General features: G+C 37.0%; 1 protein-coding gene across 1 annotated transcript in view; it reads left to right on the top strand.

Moving 5' to 3' along the window:
- The window catches only part of LOC127446277 (tomoregulin-2-like), a 179,833-nt gene that overhangs the window by 147,670 nt on the left and 18,551 nt on the right, over positions 1–13,612 (top strand). The window contains exons 7-8 of the mRNA XM_051707053.1: positions 7,841–7,964; positions 9,014–9,172. Of these exons, the coding sequence (XP_051563013.1) occupies positions 7,841–7,964; positions 9,014–9,172 (283 nt within the window). The remainder of the gene's footprint in view (positions 1–7,840; positions 7,965–9,013; positions 9,173–13,612) is intronic.

The following is a 13,612-nucleotide window of genomic DNA, read 5'->3' as shown; positions in this document are numbered from 1 at the left end:
AAACTGCATATTAATAAGTCCCCTTTCTGCTGGTCAGAGTGGATTGTGAGGGGGGTTACTACACTTGGTGACCTATATGAGAGTAGTGTGTTGAGGTCCTTTGAAAATTTGGTTCAACATTTTGGGATCCCCAGATCTCAGTTTTTTAGGTATCTACAGCTGCACCACTTGCTCTGTACTATTTTTGGGAATAGCATTCACCCCCCTAAAGCGGCAGATACTATGAGAGTGGTGATTACTGCTTTTGGAAAAGGTCATGAGGCATCAGTGTATTACTCCCTGTTAATTCAAAGTCTGGGGGATGGAACCTCGACCACTCTAAAGAGATTATGGGAGAAAGATTTAAACCTGGAATTGGAGGAGGGAGAGTGGGCTGGGATTCTAAAAACATCAAGACTGCATCTAGAGACGCAAGGTTGCGCCTTATGCAATTCAAGATTTTACATCCGTTCTATTGGACCCCCTTTAGATTGGATAGGTTTGGTCTTAAAGACACACCCACCAGCTGGCAATGCCAATCAGAGGATGGAGATATAACCCATGTCTTTTGGGGTTGTGTTGAGATCCAGGAGTTTTGGTTAAAGGTTCAGAGTCTGGTATGCGATGTATTAGGCACTTGGGTATCATTTTGCCCCAGATTCTGTATTTTGGGCGATGGGGCGGTCATCGACATGGAAAACAGACACATAAAGAGTTGGATCTTAGCCAGTGTCATGATCGCCAGACAGATAATTTTAAGGGGCTGGAGGTCGGCTGGAGCACCCCCCTTTCAGGAGTGGTGCTTGGAGATGGGAAGGGTGGCGGCCTTTGATGAGGGTCGTTTAGTAGAATGGGGAAGTACAATGGGTTCGTGGAGAAATGGGGTGGGTATATATAATTTATGGATGGGTGATTATTTTTATTATATTTTTTATTTGTTTATTTGTTTATTTTATTTTTATTTATTTTTTGGGTGTGTGTCTTTATAATTTGCGACCACTGGGATGCTGTTGGGGCCAGGGTAGGGTTGGGGATTGGGAGGGGGAGGGGTAATAGTGGGGGTTAAGATTGATTTCTGTGTATATATGTTTTGTTTTTTTGTGTTTATTTATGAGAATCAATAAAAATTGTTAATCTGAAAAAGCATTTCCACCCCATCTGCTACCCCAGCAGAAGAATCCAAATGTATTAAATATAAATGTAAGTATATTATAGTTGATGTTGACATTGTATAGGGTTTTGTTCATGTCAAACTGCCTCAAATCTCACCAAATGCAGAAATGACCACACAGACCCATACCAGACTCAAATTACAGCAGTGGCCTTTCACATGATTGATTACAGCAGCAGCCAATCACAGCATAGAGCAATCACGTACTTGCTATTGCATCGCTTGTACAGTGTTTGGGCTTTCGCAGGTTGAGTTTTTTTTTTAAGCTTGTTTCTTCAACAACCACAACAACGACCACATGGACAAATACATGGAAAAAAAAGAGGCAAAAGATTAATTTCTCAGTTGTTTCCAAGTATTCACTGAATGATTATTAGATACATCGCTATCAGTTATGGATTGAGACGGGTGAGACATGTCCTCACCACTTTTTGAAATAGCTTTCGTCAAGTATGTGAATAATCCCAATGAAACGTCTCCAGTTCTGGAGTAGGAGTTTCTAATTCATCTGTGTATGTTTTGAATGGCGATCCAGTGCTGGAATTTGTTATTTTTAATGTTATGATAAGTGTTTGTTGTGGCTGTTATCTGTATCGTTTAGTGTCTGCATTTTTTCCACAGCTCACACACTTTTCTGTGTATGGTGATGGCCTTCTTGGCCGTATTGTTTGTGTGTATGTAGAGTGTGTGTGTGTTGTCTTTCTCTTTCTCTCCCTCTCTCTTAATCGCGCTCAGGTGTGCAGTAACCAGGTGCTGATTGTGGATGGGGCACACTGCATGCAGTGCGTTTCCTCCCTATATAGACTGAGTGTTCCATGGCTGGGTTGTGCATTGGGAGATGGTTGTTCGTGAACTATGCCATCTCGTTCATGGGCACTCAGGTGTATACTGACTTTTTTACGAGTTCCCGCTGCTGGAGTAGAGAGTTTGTGGTTGTCGCTGTCTGAACTTCGGAGTTCGCTGTTCTTTCATATACAGAATGGTCAAGAAATGTGTCTGTGTTTCCGCTACTCTCGTCTTCCCGCATCTTTTATTGCATTTTATGGTTAAAGTGTAACACCCATCCACTGACGTTCAGATGCAATCTTGGTTTATTAAAATAAAAAGTTATATTTGGGCGAATTAGAACCCAGAACCTCTAAAAACTAAAGGCAAAAAATTACCACTAGGCCAGCGTTTCCCAACCCTGTTCCTGGAGATACACCAACAGTACACATTTTGGATGCCTCTCTAATCTGACATGCCCATTTCAGGTGCTTAAGCCTCTACTAATGAGCTGATGAGTTATATCAGGTGTGTTAAATGAGGGCGACATAAAAAATGTGCAGTGTTGGTGTGCCTCCAGGAACAGGGTTGGGAAACGCTACACTAAATCAATCAGTCATGTTCTTAATCAAAGTGCTGATCTATGAATTCATCTACTGACTAACAAAATCCCAAGACTGATAGTGGCAGATGTAGAAATGAAATTACCATATTATGTGAAATATTTATTTGAGTGCTTAAATCGGTCATTAAAAATGACTGTTTATCAAAACAGGTCATTTAAAATAATTTTTTACTGTGCATAACATAATTAATATTCATGAGTTTTGCAGCACTGCCCCACACAGTATAATTTTCCATACAGTTTATTTTATTTAGACTTAACGTTGTGTTCATCTTCACTTTTAAATTGATTATTCCAGCTGTTACAAAGGTGATAGGCCTACAGGACTTTATTAGCAGAATAACATGGGATATGCATGCACTCTGCATCCATGGGTACACTTAACAAAATAAAAATAAAAAATTGGCCTGCATAAGGTTGTGACGTTTAGTTCAGATTGCCAGTTCTATATGTCAAACTAAGGAACATTTAGAATTTGTTGATGTGTTTAACAGACAATGTCTTAGTGCTCTGGAGATATACATTTTGTTACTTATTTTTTATTGTTATGCAAAAAAAAAAAAAAATTTATGTTGGCAAATCAGTAGCAAAATGGTTACTATGTGGTCCCTGTGAAAATGCAGTTATATCACAAATTCATGGACATTTGTAATTTGATAGTGACTCCAAAGAACTAGTACTTCTTGCAATGAAGCTTGGTGCCTTAATCCGTAAGAACTATGCATGGGCGCTTGCTTTGCCACCCCTCATAGTCTGCATGCCACCCCATATAAAAAATTTTAGATCCACCCCGATGAGTCATCGGTTTGCATTGTCTATGATTAGGTATTGCCCCTTTTTGGTCATAAGTCTTATTCAAGGTTATATTTGTATCATTCATATTTCTTCTTCCTTCAGATTTGTCCTTTGCTTTCTGAAGAAACGGTTGTTCTGAGTTTAATTAATTGGATTTATTCTTCTTTTGGGGTGCATAAGTTTTATAAGATTCTAATTTCCTTTCGAACCGACACTGACTTCTGGCAGGATCTTACGGTTCATGCAAGAATCTCGGTGCTGAAACGTAGGATGGGGCTTGCGCCAAAGGAAACGATTCTTTCAGTTTACTCACATTAATTCTCTTATATTGTTCGAGTCTTTCTGGTAGAAATACACAGAGGGCCCTATTTTAAGAGCACTAGTGCTAAGCACAGCTCTGTGCTGTAAGTCATAAGCGTGGCATGGCCATGAAGTTTTGATATTGTCATTCAAGCATGCACTAAGTCTAGGCGATGTGGGTTTGGCGAAATCAGGCACGCAAAGCACTAATGGGTTGGGTGCAATTTAATTAGGAGATAATTTTGTCAATTTAATTGGGAGGTTCTTCTCTGGTTATTGCAGTGTCTGCATCTTATTATATAGTCAATTCCCTCAAGCACCAGCGATATAAACAAAGACAGCACATTCATAAGGCGTTGGCAGTCTAAATTAATTCTGTATGCAATGAATTAGAAGAATAGAAATATGGACTTGCATTCTTTTGTGCATTAACATCACAAGTGCTGTTGAATGTCAGACATACTGTGTTTGTATGACAGTGACACATGGAAAATGTGATACAGCAGTTGGATGTAGGCTCCATTAAATTATTGAGAATGTAATTATTATTAATCATTATCATCTGCTGACACAGATCATACCTGCCAACATCAGATTGTGATATGTGGTTCGTATATGCGAGGAACGGCAGCCGGTGGTATTTCTGGTGCCCCCCTAGGGTAAGATGGTGCCCCAGTAGGGAGTAGGTGCACTACACAGACTGCTTAATATGCATATAGGGAGTGGCAGTACTGGTCAGTAATAGTACACTGAAGATGAATAATACCAAGAAATATATTCAGATGGTCCCTTACCACATCCTTCACATTTTTAGCAATAAATGCTTTTTGAGTTATTAATTATAACAAGTTTATATCCTTTCTTATATGCTGAGAACTTTCCTGACCCATATAACAATTTTTATTTCTTCGATTATTTATCTTATTTGTGTTGGTTTATATGTATTTTTATGTTGTTGTTGTTTTTTACTTTATTTTAATTAGTTATGTTTTTCCTTCACATATACTTCTTGTTTTTATAACTCGGTAGTCGTGTTCACACATACAGCCTTTTCCAGAAAATTACCTACAATTTCCGGTTTAGAGTTCATGTGTGAACACGACCTGTTTGAAAAAACTAGTAAATTTTGCTCTGGCTTTTCCTTAATGCGAAGTTGTATTATAAATTTCCTTATTGATGGTATGTGTGAACAGCACATTTGGTACATTTACCAGTAAAGGCAACCCAACAATTTTACCTGGTTGCATGTGTGAACGGGGCTAATGATAGTATTCATACATTGTTGGATCTGTGTAATTTTGTATATCTTATTGAACATTTATATTAAACCTTCTGTTTTTTAATAAAAAAAATCCATAGTTTTCATTTTATGTGTGGACTTTTCAAACGGTCCCTTAACACACCCTCCACAGTATTAGCATGTTTCAGCATATTGTGAGGACTTTTCAGATGACCACTTACCCACCATATGAAAAATGTCTAACTTATATCAGTTAAAATCATTTCATATTTAAATAGTGGACAATCCTGTATTTTAAGGGACGTGTGGCAACCCTACCTACAGGTCTAATACATTCTCATGAGCAAAGTGTGGATGCGGAAAATTGTGAATTTATTAGGAGAAATTGTAAATCGGGAGTACAGCAGGAGGAGGGGTGGAAAAATGGGAGAAACCTGGTAAAATCGGGAGTGTTGGCAGGTATGACACAGATATCATAGCTAGTATTAACAGTGATTGTATCGGCATGCACTTCACTACCGGTCAATTTTGATTTTGAACATTTTTATTCATCTATTGAAAAACTAAAAACTAAAACCAAAAATATTTCTATATTCAAATTGCACTTCAAACAAAATGAAAATAAAATCAAGATAACAAAGTGGTAAAAACAAATCATACCAAATTCAAGCATTTTACTCTCTCCAACTTCTTCCACTGGCCTCTCTTGCAGTGACTTAAAAATCATTCTACAACAACAGGTGGAAAAATACCAATACAAATTAGATCATAAATAAAACTGTAAATATAAACATAATAATAATAATAATAATAATAATACAAATTTAAATATTAACCATAAACATAAACCAACTACAGATAGTTTAATGCAAATCTCATAAATATTTGTTTCAAAAAACGGCTTTCAGTGTATGTCAGGGACATTATTTGATGTTCCACTGTATTTTCAGAGTTTGGACATTAATTAGCACCTGCTGGTGGAATCTCCAAACTCCAAATGTAGAAACTGAATTTAGACTTTGTGCTGAAAACATAGGTGGTTTCGAAACATCTTAGCGCAATGACCTATTTCTCAGGAAAATAGCAAACTGCGTTTTGCGGCACTTCATTACCTTACAGTACATCTACAGTTTGCGCACATACACCCACAATTAGCGCAAACACTCCCACCTACGGCCACTTGCAAGTGGGTGTGCTGTGCACTGGCATGAAAATTGCACTTAGAATTAGCGTCCTCACAAAAATTGGATAAGAGGTTGCGCACAGTCAACGAAAATAGAGCCCAGACTGTTACAACAACAAATCCAACAATAACGCATTCCATTATTCTTTGATTTGTATATAGATGTCAACAAAAAAAGACATATTTTTGCCTTACTATTGTAACTGAAACTCTTGATTATTTATACATTTCCAGAATATGTTTTTGCTTTAAAGCATATGTAAGTTTTTCAGCTGATAAAAAGGCTGACAGTTCTCTTAGCCAATGACTAAGTGAAGGGTGAGAGATAGTTTTTCAATACATGGAAATTGATAATTTAGCATGCAACAGACATAAATCAACCAACTTAGGTTCATGTTCCTTTTGTTTTAAATATTTGAGGGATATGCCAAAGATACAATGCTTAAGGCACATAGGGACCATTTTCATTATTATTTTGGAGATTGTATAATTTATTTATTTCCAAAAATATTGTATTACTTCGCATTACCAAGCACAATGAATTAAGATACTTTTATGTGAATAAAATTTAATGAAGACATCAGATATATTATAACTTTAGTTTAGTTGAACTTATTTCATTTTCTGGTGAAATGTAAGTTCTCATTATCCAGTTATATTGCATTAATATATGTCTTTTTTGTATTGATTGAGACTTGTACTTTTAAGCAAGATCATCTCAATTCATCATCTAGAATTTCTATGTTTACGTCTTCACTCCATGCACTTCTCGTAGGTATCTTAAGTTTGCTCAGAAATGTATGCTTAAATGTTTGAAATTAGTTTTGTAGACAAAAATATAAATGTGCCAACATATTAATTTATTTAATTACAAAACTAAAACTTTAAAGTTTTTGAAATGGATGACTTGGACCGAATAATTAAGAAAAGCAGCCACTAAGTGCCCAGCATATAGATGGGAACTCTTTCAATACTGTTTAAAAAGCATCACAGGGTGATACCTCAAGAAGTTGGTTGAGAAAATGCCAAGAGTACATTTCTGCAAAATCTAGGCAAAGTGTGGCCACTTTGAAGATGCTAAAATATAACACAGTTTTGATTTATTTTGGATTTTTTTAGTCACAACATAATTCCCATATTTCCATTTCAACTATTCCATAGTTGTGATGAATTTACTATTATTGTAAAATGTGAAAAAAAATAAAGAATGAGTGACCCTGAACTTTTGAACGGTAGTGTGTGTGTGTGTGTGTGTGTATATATATACACACATATATAAAATTATTAATTTCAAAATGACAGTCTCTCAGGGGGCCTGGGTAGCTCAGCGAGTATTGACGCCGACTACCACCCCTGGAGTCACAAGTTCGAATCCAGGGCATGCTGAGTGACTCCAGGCAGGTCTCCTAAGTAACCAAATTGGCCCAGTTGCTAGGGAGGGTAGAGTCACATGGGGTAACCTCGTCGTGGTCGCAATTAGAGGTTCTCGCTCTCAATGGGGCGCGTGGTAATTTGTGCGTGGATCGCGGAGAGTAGCATGAGCCTCCCATGCTGTGAGTCTCTGCGGTGTCATGCACAATGAGCTACGTGATAAGATAAGAAGCGGAGGCAACTGAGACTTGTCCTCTGCCACCCAGATTGAGGTGAGTAACCGCGTCACCATGAGGACCTACTAAGTAGTGGGAACTGGGCATTCCAAATTGGGAGAAAAGGGGATCAAAAATAAAAAAAATAAAAAATTACAGTCTCTCTCTCTCTCTCTGTGTGTATGTGTTTGTATAGAGGAGAAAGACCAGGTGAGTGAGGTACCATGGGGTCTTTACATCCCGTGTCCGGAACGTTACAAGAACTACTGTGTCCATGGAGAGTGCGAGTATCCTAGCAACCTTTCGCCCCCCACCTGCAGGTAACCGCACCACACGACACACACAACATATCAAACTCTTAATTTTCTTTGACCCATACTCACACACACACTCTGGAGAGGACAGGTGGAGGGATTGTGAGATTGATTTCAGACATGTGAGAGAGAAGTGAGAAGACGAGTGAAGAAGACCAGTAATTAAAAGATGAGAAGATGAAAAGTGATGAAGACCAAGAAAAAGTGTGAAGAAGGAAGTGTGTGTGTGTGTGTGGGCGGGTTTGGGTGGTTTACGAGGACATTTTTTTAGGTTACAAACTGGAAATTACAAGGGTATTATGCTATAAACATTGTTTATGAGCACATTTGTGTGTTTGTCGGCTGGCAGGTTTCCCTTTAACCACCTCCTCTGAGAGGTCAAGGCTCTAATTAAACAAGACTATGATTTACCCAGTGTGCACCAACTGCCTGCTGTACACTCACACACACACGCATGCACGGCCATGGGGTTTGCTGAAAGTTCAAACCTGTATGACTTTCTTTCTCTCTTTTTCATTGCATCTTTTTTCCTACAATGAAAGTGAATGGTTACTGAAGTTGTCAGTCCCTAACATTCTGCCTAACATCACCTTTGTGTCCCACTGAAGAAAGAAAGTAATATTGGTTTTGAATAACATGAGGTGATTAAATGATGACAACATTTTCATTTTTGGGTGAACTAAACTTTGAAAATACAGCTGTATATGCAAAGTCAACTGTAAGTAAACCATTTGTAGGTTGATTTCCCCAAAAAGTGAAAACTCTGGTTCTGTGGCACTAACAAAACATCGCTCTGTTTGTTTGAGCATCATGAGCATCCTGACACAGCAACACTGACTGAATCAATGGCATGAGTTTGGTTCGGGACTATTTGTTTGGCCAACCTATGCCAGATGGGGGAGTGGAGTGTACAGGAAACCTTTTTGCAATTATGTTTGCTAGAGGTGTAGAATTTATACACTTCAGCTTTTACATCCCTATTTCTTCTGTGTGTGTGTGTGTGTGTGTGTGTGTGTGTGTGTGTGTGTGTGTGTGTGTGTGTGTTTTTTTTACAGTTGTCATTCAGGCTTCATTGGGCCGCAGTGTGACACAAAGGACTATAATGTAATGTACGTGGTTCCTGGTTCTGGAAAACTCCGCTATATTCTGATTGCATCTATCATCGGAGCACTGCAAGTGGCCATCATCTGCATCGTAGTGCTTTGCATCACACGGTGAGCTTTTATGCATTCAGTGCCCACCTACTGAAATAGTATGGTTGTGGTGTCACTTAGCGGTTTAGAGCAGTAACCACAGTAGTAAAAAGGCCATTCTATACTGGTAGCCAGTAGTGGTTTTAACCACCATGCAAACCACACAATTGCGTGGGAACCCGGATGTAGGGGGCCCCCCGGCCCGAGTAGGAAATCTCTGCAGAAACCGTTTGAGGGGTGATATGTTGTTCTGGGTACACACGTGAATACGCTGTTGTCTGTGGTCTCAGAGCGGTTCACAAAGCCGCCGGTTTCGGGTCAGTAGGACTTTGGGATCAGGTTTGTAATTTATGAAAAAAATATACAGGCCTTCCGAACTTCTTTCGCTCATGCGTGCTCACTCACACAGATACGCACAAACGGATGAGGGGCCGTTCACACTGAATGTGTTTTTGCATGCTCCTACTCTGTTTTTCCATTGTTTATCTATGTAAACACTCGCTGGACAAATGTCCTTGACTGCTGTACCGCGTCTCGCTGTTTCTTCAGTGTCTCATGTAAGACCAGCACATTTTTAGACACTGTGTCAAGATAAAAATAACTTCAGATTTCAAAAACGCATGTCGAGACACCTGCGTTCTGTTTCATACATTGCACTGCATCTAGACTGTTTTTAGCGCAGGTGTCACAAAGATTTAAGGTTCTGAACAAGTTGAGGCTGCATAGAGGTGATTGTTACAATTTTTAACATTATTCCAGATTATTCTGCACCAAACAAAGTTTCAGCGCTTGATAAACGGCAATGTTGTTTTTTTTGTTTTTTTTTCTTCTTTTTTTTTTATGCTCTAGTGTGCTGAGGGGCACCGTGGCTTGTATGTTTACTGTTACAATACTGTAACGAATGTTGCCTATGATGCTTAGCCTACATAAAATACAGCCTTTTGCAACATGATGAACAATACACTGCATCATTAGTATATAAGCTCCAGGTGAAAGTAAATAAGACAGAACTATATTACTATTGTATACAACAAATCCTCAAAGTAATAATAATAATACTGTATCATATTATAATGAAAATCTGGACAACAATAAATAATTGTTGGGATATAATATTAATATATACTGTAACAACTGAATTTCAAAATGTTACTGGGTGAAGTAGTAAGTTTTGCACACCCTGTTAACATACATACACACAAAAAAGTGTTTTGTAAACATATATGTAGGTAAATATTGCTTTTTTTATCACTGTATTGTGGGAAAACTGGAAAACATGCATTAATTATCTTTAACTAGATTTGTATTTCATTAAACATTTTGAATGTACTTTGCTACAACGGCTGATAGAAAATTTACTTAAAATAAATGTTGTCATTTTTTAGTAACATTTTTCGAAATGGGGCCTCAGGTTGGTTGGTCGTTTGGGGCCTCAGCCCCTGCTGGTAGCATCTGTATCTGTTAGTGCTGTCAATTTAACACGTTAATTCAGTGTGATTTAATTATATAAAAAATTATGCGTTAAAAATATTAATGCAATTAATCATGTCCCCTGACCGTAATAAGGAATATAAACTATATATATAGCATGATTAAAATTGTATGTTCTTTATTAGAATGCAAGGCAACCTGGAACAAAAAGTTATTTTCATTATAGAAACAAAGGTGTGCAAGAAACATTTACAAATGCACCATAGGGGGAAGTTGTCAACAGTGTAAATGTAAAATAAATTAAAATCTAATCAACCCAGATGTTCAGAAATAATAGATCAAGTTTATCTAAAAAGTACTCGTTGTATATCAGACAGTTTGTGTGTATATTCATAAACCCCTGCATACGTAGACTCTTCCTCTAGCAGGTCACGCTGAGCAGCGCAGCAATATGAAATTATTTATCTTTACAATTCAATTAGCAAAGTTTGTCAAATTGATCGCTTACCAAATGTTGGCTATAGATGCAGTACACTTGAAACACGTCACAGAACAAAGCAATAATTAGCGATTTATCTGAATCATCATAGCAAAAGGAGTAGTGGATGTTTAATTCTCCCATATATATCCTCTCCATGATTTGAAATGAAGCACCCATAACTGTCACTAACTAACACTTTTTTATGGGTAAAAAGAAAAGAAAGGAGACCGTTCATCAACATGCGCATGCTGAGGCCAGTTATGGTCTTAAGCCGGTGTATACCTGCGTGATGGACGAAGCTGAGCTACAGTGACTCTGTGTACGATCGTACTGGGGATGTTACCGTCTTTTATATCAGTCTCCGTGTTGTTAACATGTCACATTCATTTGGAGCACGCCACACGTGCAGCTGATCAGATCAGGGGTGGCACTAAGACAAGCGCTATGAATTCTTTGTCTCTTCCTTATTCAGCCTTTGGTGGATTTACAACATATCTAACTTTAACGTTTGCAATATTATTTGCAAAATCTCTATTTCTCAATTTTTTTTAAATTTAAAATCGTGTCAAAACGCAAATTCTAATTAATTGGAAATATCTGAAAAATCACCCAGCCCTAATATATATATATATATATATATATACAGTGGGGGAAAGAGTACTGATTTTTTTTTACTTAAGTAAAAGTATGGCTACTGAGGAAATAATTCACTTGAGTACAAATAGAAGTACTGAGAAATATTATGACTCAAGTAAGAGTAAATAATTAGTTTGTTGAAAAACTACTCAAGTAATGAGTAGTTCCATTTTTAGAACACAGACATTTTTGTTCTTGAAAGAAATTGATGATTCCTTTCACCAAGGATGCATTAAATTAATAAAAAATACTACCAAAATCATTAATTGCGAATTATTATTATTATTATTACAGTCTGAAATAATTTTTTAAGTGGTATTTATTCCATTTTTTCTTTACTCATGATGGCAAACATATACTATGTCAACTATTCCTTACAAAAGCATTCTAAAGTGCTAATTTGGTACTCAAGAAAACGTTCTTATTATTAGAACAATTGAAAATGGTTGCGCTATCATGTGGAAATCACTTTACATTTGCAAGTCAAATTTTGGTTTTAGAAATAGGCAAAAAGAAACCCATTTCTCCTGAAATTCTATTTTCTCCTAAAGTCTATTGTTTTAGAGAGATGAAGGCTATTCGTGCATTACTGTTTTGAAAAAAGAATCTCTAACCAGGATAGAGAGGGAAGTGGACAGCCCAGATGCACAACAAAAACACAAGTAAATCACAGTCTCTAGTTTGAGAAATAGACTCCTCACAGGTCCCAAACTAGCAGCTTCTAAATGCCTAAGACCTGCTTTGCTGCAAGAGGATTCTTGGACAAACAGAAAATTTTAAGAATACAACTTTTATTTAAATAGAAATAGCCATTTGTAACATTCTAAATGTCTCTAAATCGTCTCTAAACTACATAATGTGCATTGTGACTGAAACACATTCATATTTCAGGTATATTCTCATTACCGTATGTCCAAGTATTTTGGCTATTAAGATTAACATACTGTACAACACTAATATAATGCAATATCATACAGGAGGAAATGTATCATCTATGATATTGCAGCAATTATCCAGATATGGAATGAGATTATTAAGCAAACTGTTATCAACTCCTACATGCCAAATGAATAAGGCAGAAATAAAAATTTCACACAGTGTTTAGTGAGAGAGATGATTGATTCAAACACTAAAAGTGGATGATCTGTATATGTATTATTGAATTACAGTTGTAATAATAAAGTTTTAATTAACATTATGGTTATTTAACATATTGAGATATTATTATTATGTAAATTGTAGCATTTGGTTACATTATGTTTTGCGATTTCTCATACCTTCTTTACATAACATCCATCCCTTGCGCACTTTTGGCCTCTAGCGGGTGAGTCTTTTCAGACAGATAAACAGCATCACAAGGCAGGGAAGTACACTACAGCACCGTGAGCGAGATTGTTATCCGCTAGGACAGTTTATTTTGAACAAAAGGGCGAAAGGTTACAGAATTTAACGCGGGAGTACAATATCGAACTGATGCGGATTGTTAGAAGCATATAGCCCATCTGTGCGTGCAATGGTGCAAGGAACCGGACAGAGGGGAAAAATAATGTTCAGTGAAAAGTCAAAAGAAGATTGCAATGTATGTAATTGTAACTATATCAGATATTATTAATAAAACATGGGACATCCATATTTTGAATTTCTGGGATATTTTTTTATTTTATTTCAGTGGCATTTTTGCCCCGAGTCCCCGTTAATTTCCAACACTACTGGCATTGTATCTTTTTAAGGTATTTTAATTTTTTTTAGACATATAGTAGTAAGTAAACAAGATCTCCCCACATATATGTCAAACTACATTGTGTTAATGTTTGACACAGTTAAAACATTGCCTACTTTAAAAACAAGTGAAGTTTGATCAGTGGTTAAATGTTTTCATACGATTCCCTCATACCTGAATGAACGGCTCCTTT

Source organism: Myxocyprinus asiaticus, chromosome 9 (assembly GCF_019703515.2).
Source record: "Myxocyprinus asiaticus isolate MX2 ecotype Aquarium Trade chromosome 9, UBuf_Myxa_2, whole genome shotgun sequence".
NCBI lineage: Eukaryota > Metazoa > Chordata > Actinopteri > Cypriniformes > Catostomidae > Myxocyprinus > Myxocyprinus asiaticus.
Note: the sequence above shows the minus strand (reverse complement) of the source record. Positions and strands in the feature narration are given on the sequence as shown.